This window comes from Oncorhynchus keta, chromosome 34 (assembly GCF_023373465.1).
Source record: "Oncorhynchus keta strain PuntledgeMale-10-30-2019 chromosome 34, Oket_V2, whole genome shotgun sequence".
In the NCBI taxonomy this organism is placed as follows: Eukaryota; Metazoa; Chordata; class Actinopteri; order Salmoniformes; family Salmonidae; genus Oncorhynchus; species Oncorhynchus keta.
In genome coordinates, this window is record NC_068454.1 from 30,509,173 (window position 1) to 30,531,087 (window position 21,915).

A 21,915-nucleotide genomic window follows, 5' to 3' on the forward strand; every position below is an offset into this window, starting at 1 on the left:
TGAATGTAAACTAGTTACCTACTCTTTCCCCTCTACAGTATGTGGTTAATTTTCAAAATGAGAGAATTGGGTGAAAATTGAATTGCTTGGGTATCTTAAGGAGTGGACTTTTTTCTTTCTTTTACATTTTTGCTTAAAATGACACCCAAATCTAACTGCCTGTAGCTCAGGACCTGAAGCAAAGATATGCATATTCTAGATACCATTTGAAAGAACACTTTGAAGGTTGTGGAAATGTGAAATTAATGTAGGAGCATAACACTAGAGCTGGTAAAAGATAATACAAATAATTTTTTTTGTTGCCATCTTTGAAATGCCATATTCAAGCACAATTGCAAGGCACACTGCTGCCACTAGATGGCAGCAGTGTACGTGCAACATTTTAGACTGATCCAATGAACCATTCCATTTCTGTTCAAAATGTTCTATCGAGTGCCTAGTTTTATTCGGGTCTCCTAATCCAGCTCTGCTACATTTTCAAGTTCATACTGTGCACTCTCCTCAAACAGTAGCATGGTATTCTTTCACCTTGCTAGCTACTGTAAATTAGACAGTGCAGTTAGATTAACAAGAATGTAAGCTCTCTGCCCATATCAGGTATGTGTGTCAAATTTTCTTGGTACTTAAAATGTCATGCTAATCCCATTAGTGCATGTTAGCTCAACCTGGATCAAGTGTAGCTGGGCCTGGCTTGAGCTGGATGCCACTATATAGTGAGATGAAAGGAACATACACTTTCCCTCTTCCTCACTTTTTCAATACACTGGATTACAAAGATGTTCCCCCCAAGTGCAGTATTTAGGTGTGTGTTGGGTCACAAGTGTTCTGTTAAGCCATGAAATCCTAACTTCAATTTTGGTGTTTTTTTTTTCTTAAGTTGAGTCATTTGCAGTAAAGTCTAGGCAACAAATAACATTGGATTGCATTTACTTTTTTTTTTTAGCTGTGTTAGGTTCACATTAACCAATTTTATACTCGGACTGATCATTTAGATCATTTTTGTTTAATTAAAGTTTATTTTCCCCTAGCAGGGATTTGTTTTACATGTTTCAGTGCTTCAGTTTCGCTCTAAGGTTGGGACCCATAGCTCACCAACACTACTCAGAAATGCAGTACTTGGTGACCTCCTGTAGCATTGTTTACACAGAGGTGGAGAAATGGTGTACATTACACCACTTGAGATTTAATGTCAATCTCTCTCTCTTATCCAAAGGACATGATACAAGATTGTCCCAAATGGCTCCCTATGTAGTGCACTATATTGCACCTGGGCCCTAGTCAAAAGTAGGTCACTATATAGGGAATAAGGTGCCATTTGGGACACTCCAAGTGTAATGATGAAGGCTACCATTGCCACCTGACAGACAAATACCCTTCTTCCTCCTGCTCCAGCTCTGCATTGAGACTATTTCTCCTGGCAGACAATGGGCTCTCTCTGCCACGTATGTATCGCTAATAATGGTGTCTTATCTTAAAGGACAGAGCGCTGGATATATTTTGCTGATGGGGGGCCTGTGCTGTCAGTTGTAATTTAATTCCATCTCTTCCATTAGCTTTGGGCATAGCTCTGCTCTAGGTAGTTGGCCAGTCTCTGTCGCTCTGTGTGTACTTATGTAATTAATTTCCATGCTCATTGTCAGTGGAGAGAAGGAGAGTTATTGTCAAGAGAGACCTGTGCTTGCATTGTGAATGTGTGGGTCGCTGGATATAAAGATAGTACCTCTTCAATTACAAAAGTGAGGCTCAATGTACTTATGTAGATTTGTGTTTACATACACCAGTCTAATCAACCTCTCCATAGATCAGTGTGTCTGTATATTAGAGCGCTACCGGTATATCAGTTCACCGACATGAGTGTGTTTGACAGAGAATAATTTATGTTAAATGAAGACTGTCTATGCAGAAATCATATTACCAAGTCTTGATGCTGTGAATAATAATCCACATATCCCTTTGGAACCTCAGCTATTGTTGTCAACATTTCTGTCTCTTCTGTGTGTCTCAGGGATTCAGAGGGTCGTAAACTGTGTAAGAAAGTGAAGGTAGATCCCAGCTCAAAAAGTGGTGGAGCAGAACTCCTGCATTATAAGTGAGTATCTCAACGGTGACATGTACCTCACTGTTTTACTGTATGTCCAGAGGCTTGTGATGCAACCTGTCAGAAGAGAATGACATGTACGAATGTTCTCTAGGGAGCCATGCTAAACAAAGTCATCTACTTCTCTTCCCTGATTGAACAATGTGCTTGTCTCTTGCAGAGATGGGACATTCCATACAGAATACAACAGGCCTGCTACATACAAGGTAATTACTGACTCGCTCATTGTCCCTCAAGGTCTCAATCAACAGTAATAGAATGTATTTATTTCAATGGCGTCTTCCTTAATAAGTCAACAGCACAGTAAATAATAATATGAAACATTGCAATTATTCAAGGAATATTTGTTTCCTGGTTAAATGAACGGGGGTTCATTGTCTCCTACTGTTTTTGTATTTTATGATGGTTCTCTTCCTACATGATGCCAATTGGACAGAGTTCTGCTTAGGCAAGACTTGATAATCCAATGGGTTTATGAGTGCTTTATAATTAGGGTGCTGGCATAAGAGTATCTGGAGTAATGGAGTGCTCTGCTCTGGGGTTGACCTTGATGTCTCTCTGGCCTGGCTAGCCAGCCCATTGGCAGGGAATGAGCCTGTGAGCACATCGATACTCATGGACATTAAGAAAGCTGTCTTGTCATAATGTAAAGGGTCCCCCCATTTAAACTCAACGTTGATGGTCATTTGTCAGTCTGGTTGCTCGTCTTGTATTAAAGATACTGTCTGCACTATTAGGACTGGCCTTTGCTAGACCTCTATAATCTGAACATGTTAGTAGTAGCCTAGTTGGTCATGATACATTAAGATGAGTGTTCTCACTAAGGTATTTATAAAATCAAGGAAATGTTTCATTATTTAACAGCTTTAACTGCTGTCATTGTCAGTATAAGTGTATTAGTTAGGGGTGAATAATGTTTCCTGTCCTACCTTCTGTCACTGGAGGCATATGGCTCTTCATGTTGGTCTGGAAGGCTTATCAAACTCGTTCTGAACCGTGAACGTGGGGAAATTGCTTACATGGTTACTTTACGATGGATGGATGAACATTGAGATGGAAGTTAATGCCATCTGCCATCTATTAGAACTCCTCCTGTTTGGTTTAATATGAAGACTGGGATAAATTATGGAATGTCTCTGTTTAGCACTATGTCTAGACTCTAGGGTTAACCTCACGTTAATCTGTTACAGTATGCTAAATGTTTAGACTCTCTCTTTCACGTGCTCCTTCTCTCCAGTCCATGGTGGCGTTTTTAAAAGATCCCACAGGAGCCCCTCTTTGGGAGGAGAACCCAGAAGCTAAAGATATTGTTCATGTAGAAACTGAAAAAGTAAGTACAGAAATAACACAGTGTCTTACAACAAGGTGCATCTGCGTGGTCATGTTTTTACTGGCACGATATGGACACTTCAGTTCAGAATGGAAATGGGTTGAGATGGCAGACCTGGGTTAAAATGGGCATATTTGTATTTGAAATACTTTTCAATCTATTTTCAAATAGTGTGGCTGAAATCAACTACTTCTCTTTGAAAGAATATTTTAAAAATCCTATAAATGGCTTACTATTTGCAAATACCTGATCAATATATAAACTACACCAGAAAGCTGAATCTCTGCAGTTCACTTCAGTCAAGTTCAAACACAATCTATTAATGGGGCTTTGGTCTGACTGCAGTCGGCACTCTCACAGACAGCTCTCCAACAGCGAGGCTGACGCTCAATCAGAACCCAGCTCTGCGAACAACCCACACACAGGAAAGTTATTTTGATTACTTGAGATCCTATTTTGCACTCTACTTGGTGGTGTACCATGCCTGGGGGTGTTGAGGGGTGTCTGCAGCTTCTACTGAATGAGAGTATGAGGAAGGATGACTAAACAAATGGAGCTCACCCTCTAAGTGAAGCCTGATCTCCTCTCTATCAAAGGCATCTATTCAAACAGTCTACTTCTGATGGTGTATTGATGAGCAGGTTTGTCAGTATCAGTGTTCTTGTGATAACTCTTCGTGTTATGTCACACGCACAATTTCCATCTTCAAAAAGGGACTAGCGTCATGTCGGAAAACAACAAACTTGGTTTTAAAGATGACACAGGTCACGTTGATTTTAGTGACCCATAGGAAGCCACATACTGCGGGAAAAGGACAGTTCACATTGTGCACGATGACCTCTGAGATCACTAGTTCTCTTATCTCACTCAGGACTTCAGAAAGCTTCTGAAGAGGGAGGAGAGGCCGATCCTCATGATGCTCTACGCCCCATGTGAGTCATCGCATACACAGACTGACACGCACCTGATTTCACATATTTACTTCTGATAAGCGCTCCTACCATTGCAGTTTAGAGTAAGGATAAGAGCAAATGGCTCCTATTGGTATATCATATTTTATGACTTGCATAGAATATACAGTACCAGTCCAGTTTGGACACCTGCTCATTCCAGGGTTTTTCTTTATTTTTACTATTTTCTGCATTGTTATTTCATAGTTTGTGTATACACTATTTTACACCTAAGGAATCATGTAGTAACCAAAAAAAGTGTAAAACAAATCTAAATATATCTGAGATTCTTGAAAGTAACCACCCTTTCCCTTGACAGCTTTGCACACTTGGCATTCTCTCAACCAGCTTCACCTGGAATTATTTTCTTAGTCTTGAAGGAGTTCCCACATATGCTTTGCACTTGGCTGCTTTTCCGTCACTCTGCGGTCCAACTCATCCCAAACCATCTCAAATGGGTTGAGCTCCGGTGATTGTGGAGGCCAGGTCATCTGATGCAGCACTCAATAATTTTCCTCCTTGGTCAAATAGTTGTTACACATCCTGGAGGTGTGTTGGGTCATTGACCTTTTGAAAAACAAATGACAGTCCCACTAAGCTAAAACCAGATGGGATGGCATAATGCTGTGGTAGCCAAGCTGATTAAGTGTGCCTTGAATTCTAAATAAATCACTGTTTTCAGCAAAGCACCATCACACCACCTCCTACATGTTTCACCACCTACTCAACGTCTCACAAAGACACAGCTGTTGGCACCAATCTCAAATTTGGACTCATCAGACCAAAGGACAGATTTTCCAATGTCCATTGTTCCTGTTTCTTGGCCTAAGCAAGTCTCTTCTTATTGGTGTCCTTTAGTGGTTTCTTTGCAGCAATTTGACCATGAAGTCCTGATTCATGCAGTTGATGTTGAGATGTGCATGCTACTTGAACTCTGAAGCATTTATTTGGGCTGCATTCTGAGGTGCAGTTAACTCTAATGAACTTATCCTCTGCAGCAGAGGTAACTGGCTCTTCCTTTCCTGTGGTGGTCCTCATGAGAGCCAGTTTCATTGAGCTTGATGGTTTTTGCAATTGCACATGAGCACTTTCAAAGTGATTGAAATTTTCCAAATTGACTGACCAAGTCTGTTGTTTGTCTTTGCTTATTTGATCTGTTCTTACCATAATTTGAACTTTGATTTGGTCTTTTACCAAATAGGGCAATCCTCTGTATACCACCCTACCTTGTCACAATTCAGCTGATTAGCTGAAATGCATCAAGAAATTCCACAAATTAACTTTTAACAAGGCACACCTGTTAATTGAAATGCATTCCAGGTGACTACCTCTCAGTTGGTTGAGAATTCCAAGTGTGCAAAGCTGTCAAGGCAAAGGGTGGCTACTTTCAAGAATCTCAAATTTAAAATATATTTAGATTTGTTTAACACTATTTTTTTTTTACTACATGATTTCATAGTTTTGATATTTTAATTATTCTACAATGTAAAAAATGAAGAAAAACCCTGGAATGAGTAGGTGTGTCAACTTTTTACTGGTGCTGCACATCAGTGAACTCCGTCAAGATGGGAAATTAAACTTATATCTTGTCCCAAATGGCACCTTATGCCCTTCATAGTACAGTAGTGCATTTCATGGGAAATTAGGGTGCCATTTGGGACTTAATCTTACACTAAGCAGAGTTTTGGGAAGTGATGTGGTGGTAGCGGGAAGTCCCTTAAGATTCTCTTGGATTTTTCCTTTTCCCTCAGTACTAGACTCTACCATTGCAGGTCCTTCTGTAGCTCAGTTGGTAGAGCATGGCGCTTGTAACGCCAGGGTAGTGGGTTCGATTCCCGGGACCACCCATACGTAGAATGTATGCACGCATGACTGTAAGTCGCTTTGGATAAAAGCGTCTGCTAAATGGCATTTATTATTATTATATTGTCATTAATTTTGATAATCAGATGTATTGAATAAAATTGTTCATGAAATGTTCAACCAGGATCCTCTGGCCAAATTGGAAGCTCTAGAGTATACTTTAAAATGTAAAAATAAAACAATTTCCAACTTTGTCATGAAGATTAAATCTTAACAATTGCCCATTTGTAGCTGTATAAAGGAAAAACACTGGGTCCTTGGCATGAATGTTAATATTGCAGTATTATTTTTGTTGGGTCCATCTTGATAAATCATGCATTACTACAAAGTTCTGTTCATATTTATTGGTCCCTTGATAGAATGATGAAATGATCCTCTTATTCAGTATGTTGACAAGCTGACTGATGAGTCCTTAGAGCTTCTGTAATGTCTTCTGTTATTTCTCCTACAGGGTGTGGTGTCTGTAAGAGGATGCAGCCTGTATTTCAACAGGCAGCTACAGAGACAAAGGGTAAATTTGTAAGTAAACTCCTCACATTTTCATTGTGTGAAATCTTAATACTTTGTTGCCTCTCTGAATTTGTTTTGGGGTTAGTTGTCAAGTAGTTATGTCCCAAACATTCTCAATTCTAAGACTGCTCAAATCCGTTCAGCCAGTCAAATTTAACAAAGTATTAAATTGCTTGCCTGTCTACCATAGCCCCTCTTCTTGGTAGAAAGCTATTTTGAATGCACTGAAGTTCTCCTTTAAGGGATCATGATTAAAGGGATACTTCAGGAGTTTGGTGATGAAGCACTTTATCTACAGTACCAGTCCATAAATTTGGACACCACCTCATTCAAGGGTTTTTACTATTTTCTACTTTGTAGAATAGTGAAGACATCAAAATTATGAAAAAAACACACATAGGATCATGTAATAACCAACAAAGTATAAAACAAATCGATATTTTAGATTGAGATTCTTGGTTAGCCACCCTTTGCCTTGATGACAACTTTGCACACTTGACATTCTCTCAACTAGCTTAATGAGGAATGCTTTTCCAACTATCTTGGAGTTCCCACATGCTGAGCACTTGCTGGCTGCTTTTCCTTCACTCTGTGGTCCAAACCATCTCAATTGGTTTGAGGTCAGTGATTTTGTGGAGGCCAGGTCATCTGATGCAGCACTATTACTTTCCTCCTTGGTCAAATAGCCCTTACACAGCCTGGAGGTGTGTTTTGGATATTGTCCTGTTGAAAAACAAATGACAGTCCCACTAAGCGCAAACTAGATGGGATGGTGTATTGCTGCAGAATGCTGTGGTAGCCATGCTGGTTAACTGTGCCTTGAATTCTAAACAAATCAACAGCAATGCACCATCGCACCTCTTCCGTCCTTCACGGTGGGAACCACATGCAGAGATAATCCGTTCACCTACTCTGCGTCTCACACAGACATGGCAGTTAGAACCCAAAATCTCAAATTTAGACTCATCAGACCAAAGGACAGATTTCCACCGGTCTAATGTCCATTGCGCATGTTTCTTGGCCCAAGTATGTCTCTTTTTGGTGTCCTTTTTTAGTAGTGATTTTATTTGCAGCAATTTGACCATGAAGGCCTGACTCATGCAGTCTTTGAACAGTTGTCTGCTACTTGAACTCTGAAGCATTTATTTGGGCTGCAATTTCTGAGGCTGGTAACTCTAATGAACTTATCCTCTGCAGCAGAGGTAACTCTGGCTCTTCCTTTCCTGTGGAGGTCCTCATGAGAGCCAGTTTCATCATAGAGCTCGATGGTTTTTGCGACTGCACTGGAAGAACTTTCAAAGTTCTTGACATTTTCCGAATTGACTGACCTTCATGTCTTAAAGTAATGATGGACTGTAGTTTCTCTTTGCTTAGTTGATCTGTTTTTGCCATAATATGGACATTATCTTTTACCAAATAGGACTGCTTCTGTATACCACCCCTACTTTGTCACAACTGATTGGCTCAAACGCATGAAAGTCCACAAATGTCACTTAACCTGTTAATTGAAATGCATTCCAGGTGACTACCTCATGAAGCTGTTTGAGAGAATGCCAAGAGTGCGCGACGCTGTCATGGCAAATGGTGGCTACTTTTTTTGGTTACTATGTTATTTCATAGTTTTGATGTCTTCACTACTTTTTTACAGTGTAAAGATAAACATTGGAATGAGTAGGTGTCCAAACTTGACTGGTACTGTACATCAGAACTGTCAAGATTTGGAATTAAATGTATGCCCTGTCCCAAATGGCACCCTATGCCCTTCACAGTGCACTACTTTTGACAAAAGTATGCAGAGATTTGGGAAGGGATGTGGTGGTAGAGATGTCCCTTAATGAACTCTAGGATTTTCCTACAATGTAGAATAAAGGAAGAACTCTTAAATGAGTGTGTGCACAGCTGGGGTGTTATTTCTAAAATAATAAAGTAACGTTTTATTTTGGGGGGTGCACAAAACAATTAGGCAACGGGGCTCTTGGGCTGAAATAAAACATCTCAACAAAGAGGTGGACTAGTCAACCACAGATCAAAATCGCGTAAGAAACCCCCATGTGACCACCTAGAAAAACAGACTGGGTGTTTAACACGCTCATCCCCTAGCAAAGCAGGCACAGCAGAAAGTCTGGAGAAAATGCACCCAGCCACCGCTTAGAAACACACCTTGCTGCATGATTCATCTTCTGTAAGAGAACTAAGTGTTCACAGCCGAGGGTCTGAAGGGAGAAAGTACACCCAGTGTTTAAACATACAGGAGAGGCTTCTTCTAGAGAAAACAATGTAATCACTCCGTGTGTGTGCCTCATGGAAAAGAATGGGTTCTAATTGAAGGTGTTGTGTGCGTCCCAAACACCTCCCTATAAAGTGGCTACATGCCCAGGTCAAAAGTAGTACACTGTATAGGGTGCTAATTTGGGACACATACTTTGTCTGATTTCAGCAAGGCAGGCTGATGAGTGAATAAATGAAGTCTCTTGTTTAGAGATTTGCATAATGGATGCATTTAGCTCATGTACACATGTGGAGTGTTCTGTTTTGGCTGTGTGTGGTGTGCGAAAAGTGATTTTGTTGCGCAAACAACGGTCAGCCAAGTCATCCGATCCAACACATTTTTCCCTATATCATTACAGATGTAGGAAGAGGAGATTATTTCTCCTGAAGTTTATTTTAGTTGCTCATCAAGCTTGAGTATGTGCCGAGTCCAAATTGAGTCGACACCCAAGTAATGAAACATTCACATTATGAAGGCAGGGAACCTCACAGATTTGAACTAGATATGGCAGATGGGTTGCTTTGAGCTTTTTGAATTGCCCTTTGAAAGCTAACCTAGGTAGATTATTACCATGCATATTTCATTGTCCCCTTTCATCTAACATCTGGTTTTCAGGTGTCATTCTGTTTACATGGTTTCCCCTCCTTTTTGAGTCCTCTTCATTTACTGGAACTTTGTGTTTCTATGATGAATTAACTGTGCGCTCCCTGTGTCTGGTCTTTAGGTGCTGGCTGGGATGAACGTGCACCCAACTGAGTTTGATGGCCTCAAGCAGGAGTACAATGTCAAGGGCTATCCGACCTTCTGCTACTTTGAGTGAGTCTCTCGCTATAGGCCACCGTAAATGGGCACACACCACAACTCAATCAGTCACGGTTTCCATTAACAGGCGAGCCTAGTTGTGGTCAATTTGCATTGTACGGATTATGAATATAATTGTTCTGGTCCAACCATTTGCTCTGACAATCGTCCCGTGGCTGAATCTAGTTGCCTACTCCGGAGTAAGGGCTACAGAAATTCTTGCAGCAGGGAGGAGAGGGGGGGGGCTTCAGAGTGTTCTAGGAGAGTGGAATGTAGGTAGGATGGAGAAGGTAGAGGTGGTGGGTCTTTCTGTAGGCACTGGCAGACCTCACTCCCCCTTCCTTCCTTACAGGAGGAAAGTGTTGCTCCAGATGTTCTGAATCTGTTTATCACTTAAAAGTTTCTTTGCAGTGTTGGTTGGGTCTTAAAGTATTCTGTTTGAAGCAGGCTCACAATGGGGGGCTGTGGCTTGCTGGGGAGGACATAGGCCTGGTGTCTAGTTGGTTCAAAGATATCTGGGAATCTGAAGGAGGTGGGCTTTCTCTCTCCATTGCATCAACGTCCCCAAGTCTCAGACGTCACACATCAGGGGGTCCTAGAAGTAAATGTCACGACAGACTCAAAGTGCGCTCAGACAGTCTGACCCTAGATCACCTCTGTCAACTCAAACGGTCTCTTGTAAACAGTATTTCTCTCAAAAGCCTCCAGCCCTAATCCTCTCCAACTCGGCGTTAGGCTCTCATCTCAGGCCAGCCTCTACCTTCAGCCCAGCCTCAACACTTAGCAGCATTGTCCTCTGTTAAGTACTGTATCGTCTCTCAGCCCTTTAATTATTGATGTTCCTTGGCCCAGGGGGGAGGTGGGGCTAATGACCATACAGTACCATTGGTTACAGTAATGACTTTCTCTCACTGATAAACATGAGCGCATCAGCCCACGAACCAATCATTGCTGCTTCTAGAATTGTCTTTCAGTCTTGCTGTTCAAGATCCTTTTCAAATACACCCACTCTGTACTGGAAAGAAAAGGTATCTAAGGAGAGCAAGGGCACAGTTAAACAGTTTGATAGCATTCTACCTGCAGGCTATAAGTGTTTTCTAACTCGTTAGATAGCTGTATCATAATGCATTATACCTGCATGTCAAGTGTTTCCAACAGTTTTGCTAAACTGAAACAAAGGTAAGTGTCCAAGCTCTCTCCCTCTGTGCCTCTTAAACTACGTGTGATGCGTGGCACTAATACTGTACGGCTGCTGTTTTGAATTTTACAATGCATTGGCCCGATGTTCACGGTTCCCTACAGATGAGCATGATCTGCAGGCATTCAGTTCAGCTGCAGCAGCTAGTGCTCCTCGCTCCCTACCCACCGCCACTGATTCATTTGTCTCAGGAGATCGGAAAAGATAAAGAAGCTGTTACATGAGTATCCGTTTCCGTGTGGGAAGACTCACATATCCACACAATTATAATTTTAGCTACTGTTTTTAGCTTATTTATAATGCACGGTGAGGGGACAATGGACATGTAGTTCTACTCTTTTAACTAGTGGTACATTTAAGGAAGGGGTAAAACAATTAATGTGCAACTTAACTTGTCACAAAGCATTTACTTTTGACTTTCCACAAGTGACCCCGATCTCTCTGTATCTCACTGAAGAAACATGTCCTCTGGACATAAAATGCACTTTCCTAGAGGTCAACTCTTGCAGTGAAGTCAGTAGGTTACATTGTAGTTTTTCCATCGTTCTTAGAACTTCTAGAAGCTGAACTCAGAATGTTGTGCAACACGTGTGACATGGATTAGTGGGTTTCCTAAATAAAGTAATTATTCTGGGTGATACTGTACTGATGCCAGCAGATGTTTTATATTCCCTCGCTCTCTCCTCTTTTTAGGAAGGGGAAGTTCCGGCACCACTATGAGAACTATGGGGGCACAGCCAAGGACATCACTGACTGGATGAAGAAGTGAGTTTAACTGTTTCCTTTCCTTTGTCACTTTCTCCTCATAAAATAAGGTCAGGAGGATTTACTGACCACGAGTTAGGGAGCTGGGAAAACTCTGGCATGTTTCTGTGTGGCTCAGTTGGTAGGAGCGTGGTGTTAGCAACCCCTAGGCCAATGAAATGAGTATGTATACTTGCCGTACTGTAACTCTTTGGATACAAGTATCTTGTAAGTGGCATATTACGCCTGTACAGAGTTTATCAACCTACCCTGTGGTCTCACCCCTTTGTGGGGTGGCAGGTAGCCTAGTGGTTAGCTCGTTGGACTAGTAACTGGAAGGTTGAAAGATCGAATCCCCGAGCTGTCGTTCTGCTGCCCGGACAAGGCACTTAACCCACTGTTCCTAGGCTGTCATTGAAAATAAGAATTTGTTCTTAACTGACTTGTGTAGTTGAATAAAGATAAATTAAATGTCCCCACTCACTCTGATCCCTGTTGGCTCTCACACTCAACTGTTCACTGTGCTCTAGTCTATTGAAAGGGCACAGAGCAGATTTCACAGCTATTGCAGGGAACAAAGACTGCAGAATCTGAGTCTCCAGTGGTTCTCGCAGGCAGATGCTTCAAGGCATGACAGCTTTCCTCTCCTTGGCGTACACTAACCACTTCAGAAACAATCCCACGGTATATACCCATACACACACCTGTTCGTACACACTGTCAAAATTATCTTGACTCAGTCTTCCTCTAGGGTCCAGTATGACCTGCTAGGAGGGCTGTAGTAGTAATAGTTAATGATCCAATATCCTTAGTGAACATTACTTGCCTCTGTGGATGGCCTCACATCACCTCTGCAAGATGGGCTGAACCTGAATGGGCAGAGGAAAAAAACATTGCAGAGCTTGGCGCTTAGATTCCTCCATGGTGACATTATGGGCTGTCTGTCGTTATGAAAGCGGGCACGAACACCACACACACAAAGTGGTACTGCAGCAGGCATCAGTAGGCTAAGTAATAAGGAAGTGCACCTGATGTTGCCTAGAAACGAGCTGGACATCTGGCTGAATGAGTACTGTGAATAAGTATGCACCTGCTGTGCACTTGAATATATTGGCGATGACATGCAGTACTCTGGAGCACACTGTCCAGGAGCTGTCAATCTGTAGCTGCATCCCATTTGCACATGAAAACAGGTTTTCAACCTCCAAGGCTCATTTACACGTGCTGTAGACGGTTGTTATTAACACTCGTATGTCTTCTCCTGGACTTGTGGCTAGTAGGAGTAAGACTGTAAGAAGTGGTGTCTGTGTGCCTCCACAAGGTCTTGGCTGTGCTAGGGAGGGCTCTGTCATATGGGTGTTACCACTACAGGCCAGATGTTTCTGACATGCCGTGAGGTGGAGTAGGAGCTACAGTACAGCTGGGCCTGCCTCTATTCATAACCATGTTTTAGCTCACTTCTCAGTTCTTTAAATCATTATTTTCTCCCTCCCACCCCCGCCTGCCTCTCCAGTCCCCAGCCCCCCCAGCCGAAGGTCCCAGAGGTCCAGTGGTCGGAGACTGACTCCCCTGTCTTTCACCTGACTGACGACTCCTTCGATGGGTTCCTGGCTGAACACCCATCTGTCCTGATTATGTTCTACGCTCCATGTGAGTAGCCACACACACACACACACACACACACACACACACACACACACACACTCAAAGTAACAAGTTATTATGACATCATACGTTTCATTGTGTCATTGCTAGAGCTTATGCAACAGATTGTAACAATAAAAAACACTTTGTAAAAGTGCCAGTTAATCTTCAGCTGTTTAGATTTCCATTGCGAAACATTCTCGTACAAAACTCATCTGATCTGTGAGTAGAGAAGCAAGTAAACGTCAGGGGGATGTTTTGACAGTTGAAAAGTAGTGATTGTCATGGCTCACTGTAACTTCAAATATATGCAAATTATGTACATGTACATTTTAGAATGCAATAGTTGCACAACTGAATTGTGCATTGTTACACTCCAAATCTGCATGAAGATGCTCTCCCTGCCTAGATAATGCACTATTTAAGGTTTTGAAAACAATCCACATGTCTTGTTTGACTCAAGTTCAACTAGTTCAAAATCAAAGGTTTTTCAGCACTTTCAAATCTTTCCCTCTTGTCTGCTGTCGACCTCACTTAGGCCCTCTTTACTTTGTCTGTCAACCTGGTACCCACCCGTGGTGTGTATATAAAGGACCATGGCTCACTGGGGATAAAAGTCCCATTTTTTAATTTTTTTTTATATGGCTCCTTGTTATAACACAGAAAGGCCACTAGACTGACCCACCCTCGCCCCATGGTGCCCTGCCTCTCACAATGGACATCCTGGCTGTCACACTCCACTGGGAACTGCTGTGGCCACTCACTATGTCCAAGCCAAGAGCAACCAACTGATATAAGCACATCAGGCAGACATTTCAGCTCTCTCAAACGCACACAGAGCCCCTCCTAGCAAGACAAAATGCATACACACGAAATAACACACACACTTGCCTGGAAGCAGTTTAATGGTCAAGCTGTCATAGTGAGATTAATGGCCTCATGGTCAAGAGCAACAGCGTTTGTCCAGCTCTTACGGAGACCGTTTGATCCCATCCTGTGAGCTGCTCCCTGCACACTGGGTTGCTTCCCTTGTCTGTGTGCATCTGCCGACGCAGGATGTATAGAGACCAAATGACTGGTTTGTCTGGATGGCCAGGTGGATCCTCTCAAGCTTGATGGATGCTGGATATATATATAGGTGGCGTGTGTCTCAGACCTGTCCACACCAAGGTTAAAAACAGGATCTAGCCAAATTACCCATCATCCTCTAGTCTATTCAGACCAGTGATAGGAGGAGACATGGCCAGCCACACACTAAGCCATACTCAGCAGAGCAACCTTATTTTAATACCCAAGAAGTCTTTCTCTTCAACACTCAAAGGAAATGCACACTCCCCTGCTGTGAATCAACATTTCATGTAGCTTACCCCTCCTCCCCCAAAACCCCCCTCCTTCCCCAGACACTAAATGAAGGTGATGAAACCAGCAGAGGTGAGGTAAAGCAGAAGATGACGCAATAAAGCACTATTATTCTGTCTCCTGTTTTTAAACAACTTTTCTTTTAAGGTCAGAGGCAGTGCTTTCCTCCACAAATCCTGTCTGACAATTCTACAAAGGATTCAAATTAAACGCAAATAACTATTTAGCATTTAACCGTGTGTAATGTGGAGTTCAGATGTTACTGATTGAGGACTGTTCCTGGCCGTTTTGAATATGGCAATGTGCCAACTTAAGATCTAGCAGATGCATCCAGCCATGCACAGCAATGCTATTAGAAAACAAACACAGCATGCATTCTGCTCTCCAGAGAGCTTAGGCAATATAGGCCTTACAAAAACCTCTACTGGATGCTGGTTACAAATATTGAGTTCAGAATCTGAACTTTTTTTTTCAGTTCTAAAAATAAGATGCCGAGCTCATCTTTGAATAATTTTTTTAAAAGTGCTGCATTTATTCATGATGCTGGAATTCAATGTTTCAGCTGTGTTGACGAGCTTGCAAACAGTCCACCCCGTTCTCGCACTGTGGGGAACATTAGTCCTATTATCCTCTCACGTCACTGGTCTCAGTTCCACTGTTTTCTCCCGTTACACTGGCTAGAGGTGATGAGGACAGAACCTTTCAATTTCTACAGCTACACCCTGGCGTATGGATGGAGTCATGCCTATAGTTAGTGGACAGACATGACTAAATCTTTCAGGCTTATACTTCAGGGAGTTAACTCACTGTCTTACAATTTACTGTCCCTTCTAGGGAAATAACCCACTTGATTACGAGGTGAGAACATTGCTCATTAGTTCAGTGTGTTGGTCTCTGACTTGTTAAGTAAACAAAGCACAAGTTGGGCAACATTAGGTATTATACATTTTTATAGAGTAAAACTGCCAATGGTAAGTTGAAAACAGGTGGGGGGGAATTCCCTGAAGTTTCATTGAATGTACTTGGATGAGGCCCTACTGAGAACAGTGTTGTGAATGGCTTGATTAATTCAATTAAGAGGCTCTTTGTTTCTATGAAGGCCACTTATAATGTGATTATGGGCATGTATGGTGAGAATCCCTAGCATTAAGTCATCCTCGCTCAGCTAGTCATGTCTGTTTTGTGTTTTGAACTGCAGGGTGTGGCCATTGTAAAAAGATGAAGCCAGAGTATGAGGAAGCTGCTGAATACCTCAAAGACACAAATGTAAGTATGATTGTGTATGTAACAGGGAAAGAGGGATACCTAGTCAGTTGTCCAACTGAAATGTTTCTTCCGTATTTAACCCTCAACCCTCTGAATCAGAGGGCTGCGGGGGGGGGGGGCTGCCTTAATTGACATCCACGTCTTCGGCGCCCGGGGAACACTGGGTTAGCTGCCTTGCTCAGGGGCAGAACTCATTTTTACCTTGTCAGCTTGGGGATTCGATCCAGCAACCTTCCAGTTTCTGGCCCAACGTTCTAAAAACAGTGTTTGAGTTTATTCCACCAATTTATTCCAAACCCCAGCTGTGAGATATTGCCTGAAGTGAACACCAGAACAGAGTTAAACCCTTCTACTTGGCTGGTGCAGTCAGTCTGACACAAGTGCCTGGCTGTCAGAGCTCCTTATGTGTTTCTGATTAGCTGGGTGTGTCTGCCCTCTACACTCCCCAGCCCAGAGCCAGGGTCAGGCCAATACAAATCAGCAGAGAACGCATGGGGATTGGAACAATTATCTCTTCCATCCCCGATCTGCTCTGTTCCGCTCCTCTGCAACACTGCTGGATTTTGTATCAGCAATGGTCCACCACCCAATGGACATCCAGCCAACTTGACAACTGTGGGAAGCATTGGGTTCCCCATGGGCCAGCATCCCTGTGGAATGCTTTCGACACCTTGTGGAGGCCATGCCCCAATGAAGTGACTGTTCTCATGGCAAAGGGGGGGTGTGCAACTTTATATTAGGAAGGTGTTCCAAATGTTCTGGTATACTCAGTGTATATATTTCTAGAAATGATGAGGTGTACTTTTCAGGGTTTATATTCAGCCTCTGTTGAATTACCTCACTCTAGAAGGGTCAACCAGTTTTGGGGGAATTTGTATCTGAGTACCAGTTTTTGGGCTTTTCTTGCCTCTACAATGATGATCCAAAAAGTATTTTGAACGTATTTTAATCTCTCCTGAGTTATTTGTGGTGTGAACTGCATGTGCTTGCTTTTCTGTGATTTTCCTCTTCTCACTGGGCTGAGTTGACCTTTAAGTGCTGTGATTCAGTCTGAACTAGCTAATCTACTATGTGATGGTGTATCCTGATCTGACTCCTGCCCTTTTGTTGCTCCAGAGCCCTGGGGTTCTGGCAGCCGTGGACACCACCATTCACAAGGCGGTGGGAGACCGCTTCAAGATCTCCGGCTTCCCCACCGTCAAGTACTTTGAGAAGGGAGAGGATAAGTTCACTCTACCCCACCTTAGGAGCAAGGACAAGATCATTGAATATCTACAGAAGTGAGCCATGTTCTTCTATAGTACTTTGTCCTTCCATAACTCAGGGTCAACATAACCCTGGTCCAGATCTGTTTGTGCTATTTTGCCAATTCCTAGTAATATTCTCAGCACAAAACTGATCTAGGACCAGGTCAACACACCAGTTCCAGATTAGTTTATGTAAAATGGGCTTAAACTGAGGCAGTTCTCAATTTCTGGAGTCAAGTGTTGGTGTGTCTCACCCCTTCATTGACTTGATGTAGTATGTTAGGATTCGGGCTGACACATCACATTCTCTGCTGAGCTTAACTGGCTAGATGTATGATGCCTGTTATCTCCAGTGGACTATGAAGTCTTGCGAGATCACGAGGACGTTAGATGTTGCAGATGAATAACAGTAGGCTGCTTTACTATACTGCTAGATGCAGTGATGTCATGCTCATGTTTTGTATTGTTGGAACCCTCAATTTTAACAATGAGATCTTTTTTTCTTCTATTAAGCTAGTGAGATCAAAAGTTGCTGAATTTCTTGTCAAACTGATCCACAATTTTTCCATTGTTTGTGACCCTAGCCCCCAGGCGCCCCCTCCCCCAGAGCAGTCCTGGGAAGACAAGCCGTCTGGTGTCAGCCATCTTGGAATGGAGGACTTCAGGGAAGTTTTGAAGAAGAAGAAGCATGCCCTCGTCATGTTCTACGCACCATGTAAGTCGAATGTGACATTTGGAATAACTAGTCTCAGGCAGGGCTACCTCATCACGAGACAGTGATTCCAAATCGTCTCTGCTACATTAGCACCCTACTAGTGACGATGACACTGTACCGCTTGTTAGTGTCCAATATAACATTTGATTAAAGTTTTTACTTTTTTTTTTAATGATCTATGCGCCGTAAGGAACAAAAGGGTTTAAGGTTTTACACCACTAATACAATCATTACACAATGCTCAGTATAGACGTATAGTACCATTGGGGGGGGCATTGACAGGCCAATACAGCATCTCATATCCTTTCAGCGGACTCGCACACCCTTCCTTCCCAAGTAATTCAAGACAGGTTCCTGGGCTGTGCAGGCTGACAATAAAGAAGCTCTGCAGTCCCTGTCTGATAAGAGACTTAAAAGACCACATCACTGCACCGCCCGTCTTCCTCTTAGTTAACATGAAACAAAACAACGCCTTTGGTTTTTCCTCCACAAAGAGTTTGAAGAGTGGAGACCCAGCAGAACACGGCAATAACAACCTCTCTGTTTTTGTCCCTCTTCTCCTAATCCTCTTTGTAACAATCACCTATTAGGGGCTTTGAGAGATCAAACTACTGACTTACACATGAAGACTGTCTAATCTAATGCCTTCAGACAATATGCAAATTGTTAGCTAAAGGAGGGCGTCTGTTAATTGCAGCCTCTTCGTCAGATCTTCTGAACTAAACTGCTACCTCCAACATGTATCAGAGCAACGCTACCTACTCCTATCCCCAGGAATTTCCTGCTAGTTATTTTTGTCGCAATTTGTATCATACCTTTTTTAGGCTAAATACTGGAAATTATTTGTAAATAAGAAAGCATTAACACTTAATGGTGTGCTTACACCAGAAAGCTACTGTATATTTCAATTGGACTTGTTGGGAACTGTCAGTTTATGTGAAGTGTAGAATCAAGATGGGATCGGACAAACTGGTATATTATACCCTGCATGTATTGGAGAGACACAGCACGTAGTTTTTACTACTATAGCTCTTACACCAATTACATAAGAAGATCCAACATATTTCACATTCTTCAACATAGAATGGGAAAATCGGAGCATAAGGCTTGCTGCAGCTCCCTGCGGTTCTATTGTTGAATATCTATTACTGATGTGAAAGGGACTGAAATGACTGAAGGCATTCTCATGGTGAAAAGGAGAGGGTTCTCATTTAATGTCTTTTTTTTGGTCCATTTTCAGCAGAAAAGCAAACTATCCAGAAGTATTCACTTACTTGCTAATATTCTTACTCAGTGGCAGCAAAAGTGGTATCAGTAATCACTTTAAAAAGTTCTTACAGTAGTTGACCCTAAGCAGGTAAAGCGTCTCTCGTGGATGTGCATCCCCTTGTTGAAAGTCAAGGGGGCAGTCATTATCTGCCATATCCAGCATTCTTTAGTGTCTGTCCCAAATGGCACCCTATTCCCTACATAGTGCACTACTTTTGACTAGGGCCCTATGAGCCAAAAGCAGTGTTGTATAGGAGACAGGGTGCCATTTGGGACATAAGCCAGGGCATTGTGGTCAATGAGGCAGGGCCCACCCTTAGCTATGATGCTGGTAATCATCATAACAACAATAATAAGAAGTGGGGAAATTGGTTGTAACAGTATTTTTTTATTTTTTGCACCATTATGTATTTTCAGTCATGGTCCATAAATGAGGTAGTGGAGAGTGTTGCACAATCCAGGCTTTGTTTACAGAAACCTGAATGTATGTATCTTTCAGAAAATGTCATTCAACAACGTTTTTTTAGTGAGTTAATGCTTGCGTCACCTTTTTTCTAACCTTCATATCACTGTGGTGAACTGTGACGTCAGTCTGTTAGACACGTGGGCAGCATGTCAAACAGACTGGTGTACCACACAGGAGGGCTGTAAATGTGCATGTCCCGGTCTGTACAGTGACTAGAGGATGGGTGGCGCACACATGCATACCTTTTGTGTGGTGGGGTTCAGGGAGCCAGGTGGCTGGGACAGATATGGATGGCCCGAGGAAAGTGGCAGGGAGGTTTCATTTATGACTCCAATAAAGGGATTTATAACTCCCTATAAAATACAAGTGAGCCATCACTAATGTGGGGTAATTCTAAAAGGGACAGGCTGGCCCGGGGGTGTTTGAGTATGTGAGGGAGCATAATGATCACTCTCAGGTTTTGTGTGTTTGAATTACAATAAATCCTGTTGTCTTTGTGGTATTAATGGTAGGTAATTGGGGTGAGCAAAGGGTCAGTCTATTCTGTAATAACCTTGAGTGTGTCTCTGCTCCCTAACAGGGTGTCCCCACTGTAAGAACGCTGTCCCTCACTTCACCACAGCAGCAGATCTCTTTAAAGAGGACCGCAAGGTGAGCCTCCCTCCAACCCTCCTGAAATGTACACATTGTCTACTTTTGCTTTATTCCGCTCTTCTGTCTCAATGTACCGTTGACCTTCATAAGCATTACTACTTTTAGATGCACTCTCTGGCTTGAATTTAAGTCAGATACTGTACTCTCTCTCTACCTCCAGCTTCAGTTAACCTCTGACTCAATCCATCTGACAGCCTCCCTCCTCCTTTAAGTCTAATACGTTCTGATTCCATGACTCAGTCACTGTTTCCAGTTGTAAGCAAGACCCTATCTGACTCACCTCTGTGCACACGCACTGTAACGTGAACTCTCTGAACAACAGGGCAGGGTGCTTTGCTGTACTCACAGTAAGCATTAATGATCATAACACTAACTGACCACAAATGGAAGTTAACACTTCTTGGGGCTGAGATCCCGTTAACGGGATCGATATGACAACAGCCAGTGACCGTGCAGGACTACAAATTCAAAACAGAAATCCCATAATTAAAATTCCTCAAACATACAAGTATTGCACACCATTTTAAATATCCACTTCTTGTTCATCCCACCAGTGTCCAATTTCAAATGGGCTTTACAGCGAAAGCACCACAAACGATTGTTAGTTCAGAGCCAAGTCACAGAAAAACACAGCCATTTTTCCAGCCAAAGAGTAGTCACAAAAATCAGAAATAGAGAAAATGAATCACTATCCTTTGCTGATCTTCATCAGATGACACTCATAGGACTTCATGTTACACAATACATGTGTGTTCGATAAAGTTCATATTTATATCAAATCTCAGTATACATTGGTGCATTTATGTTCAGTAGTTCCAAAAACATCTGGTCATTTTGCGGAGAGCCGCATCAATTTACAGAAATGCTCATAATAAATGTTAATGAAAAAACAGGTGTTTTGCATGGAACCTTAGATACACTTCTCCTTAACCTCTCTAGGGTAGAGGGCAGCATTTGGAATTTTGGATGAAAAGCATGCCCAAATTAAACCGCCTGCTAGTCGGGCCCAGAAGATATGATATGCATATAACTGGTAGATTTGGATAGAAAACACTAAAGTTTCCAAAACTGTTAAAATGGTGTGTGTGTGTATAACAGAACTGATATGGCAGGCGAAAACCTTTCTGAATGGATCTCAGGTTTTTTTGTGTTGGTTTTGGAGTTTTCTATTCAATGCCATTACAGTATCCATTGACTTAGAACTCAATTTGCAACAGTCTTTAGAAATTGTTTCGGGCTTGTATTCTTATAAATGAGGGAGTAAGACCAGTCTGAATGGGTGGACCCTTAAGTGTCACAGAGCTTTTTTTTTTTTATGCGCAATCCCGAGAGTGCATTTCTTTACCTTTTATATTGACGACGTTATTGTCCTGTTGAAATATTATAAGTCATTTAGGCTAAAAACAACCTGAGGGTTGAATATAAACATCGTTTGACATGTTTCTATTAACTTTTTTTTTTTTTGGTCTGCCTGTTTTGACTGCGTTTGAGCCTGTGGATTACTGAGAACGCGTGAACAAAACTGAATTGTT

The 21,915-nt window shown here is 42.2% G+C and overlaps 1 protein-coding gene across 2 annotated transcripts in view; it reads left to right on the forward strand.

Annotated features, from left to right (window-relative positions):
- Window positions 1-21,915, forward strand: part of LOC118366911 (protein disulfide-isomerase A5-like) — a 54,745-nt gene that overhangs the window by 20,437 nt on the left and 12,393 nt on the right. For both annotated transcript variants that reach the window (XR_004822049.2, XM_035749745.2), the window contains exons 4-15: window positions 2,006-2,089; window positions 2,259-2,304; window positions 3,336-3,428; window positions 4,300-4,360; window positions 6,693-6,760; window positions 9,745-9,836; window positions 11,713-11,784; window positions 13,277-13,413; window positions 15,965-16,032; window positions 17,149-17,312; window positions 17,864-17,994; window positions 20,310-20,380. Coding sequence is in view for 1 of the 2 variants with exons in the window: in XM_035749745.2 (XP_035605638.1) it covers window positions 2,006-2,089; window positions 2,259-2,304; window positions 3,336-3,428; window positions 4,300-4,360; window positions 6,693-6,760; window positions 9,745-9,836; window positions 11,713-11,784; window positions 13,277-13,413; window positions 15,965-16,032; window positions 17,149-17,312; window positions 17,864-17,994; window positions 20,310-20,380 (1,087 nt within the window). In the remaining variant the exon portion in view is untranslated. The remainder of the gene's footprint in view (window positions 1-2,005; window positions 2,090-2,258; window positions 2,305-3,335; window positions 3,429-4,299; window positions 4,361-6,692; window positions 6,761-9,744; window positions 9,837-11,712; window positions 11,785-13,276; window positions 13,414-15,964; window positions 16,033-17,148; window positions 17,313-17,863; window positions 17,995-20,309; window positions 20,381-21,915) is intronic.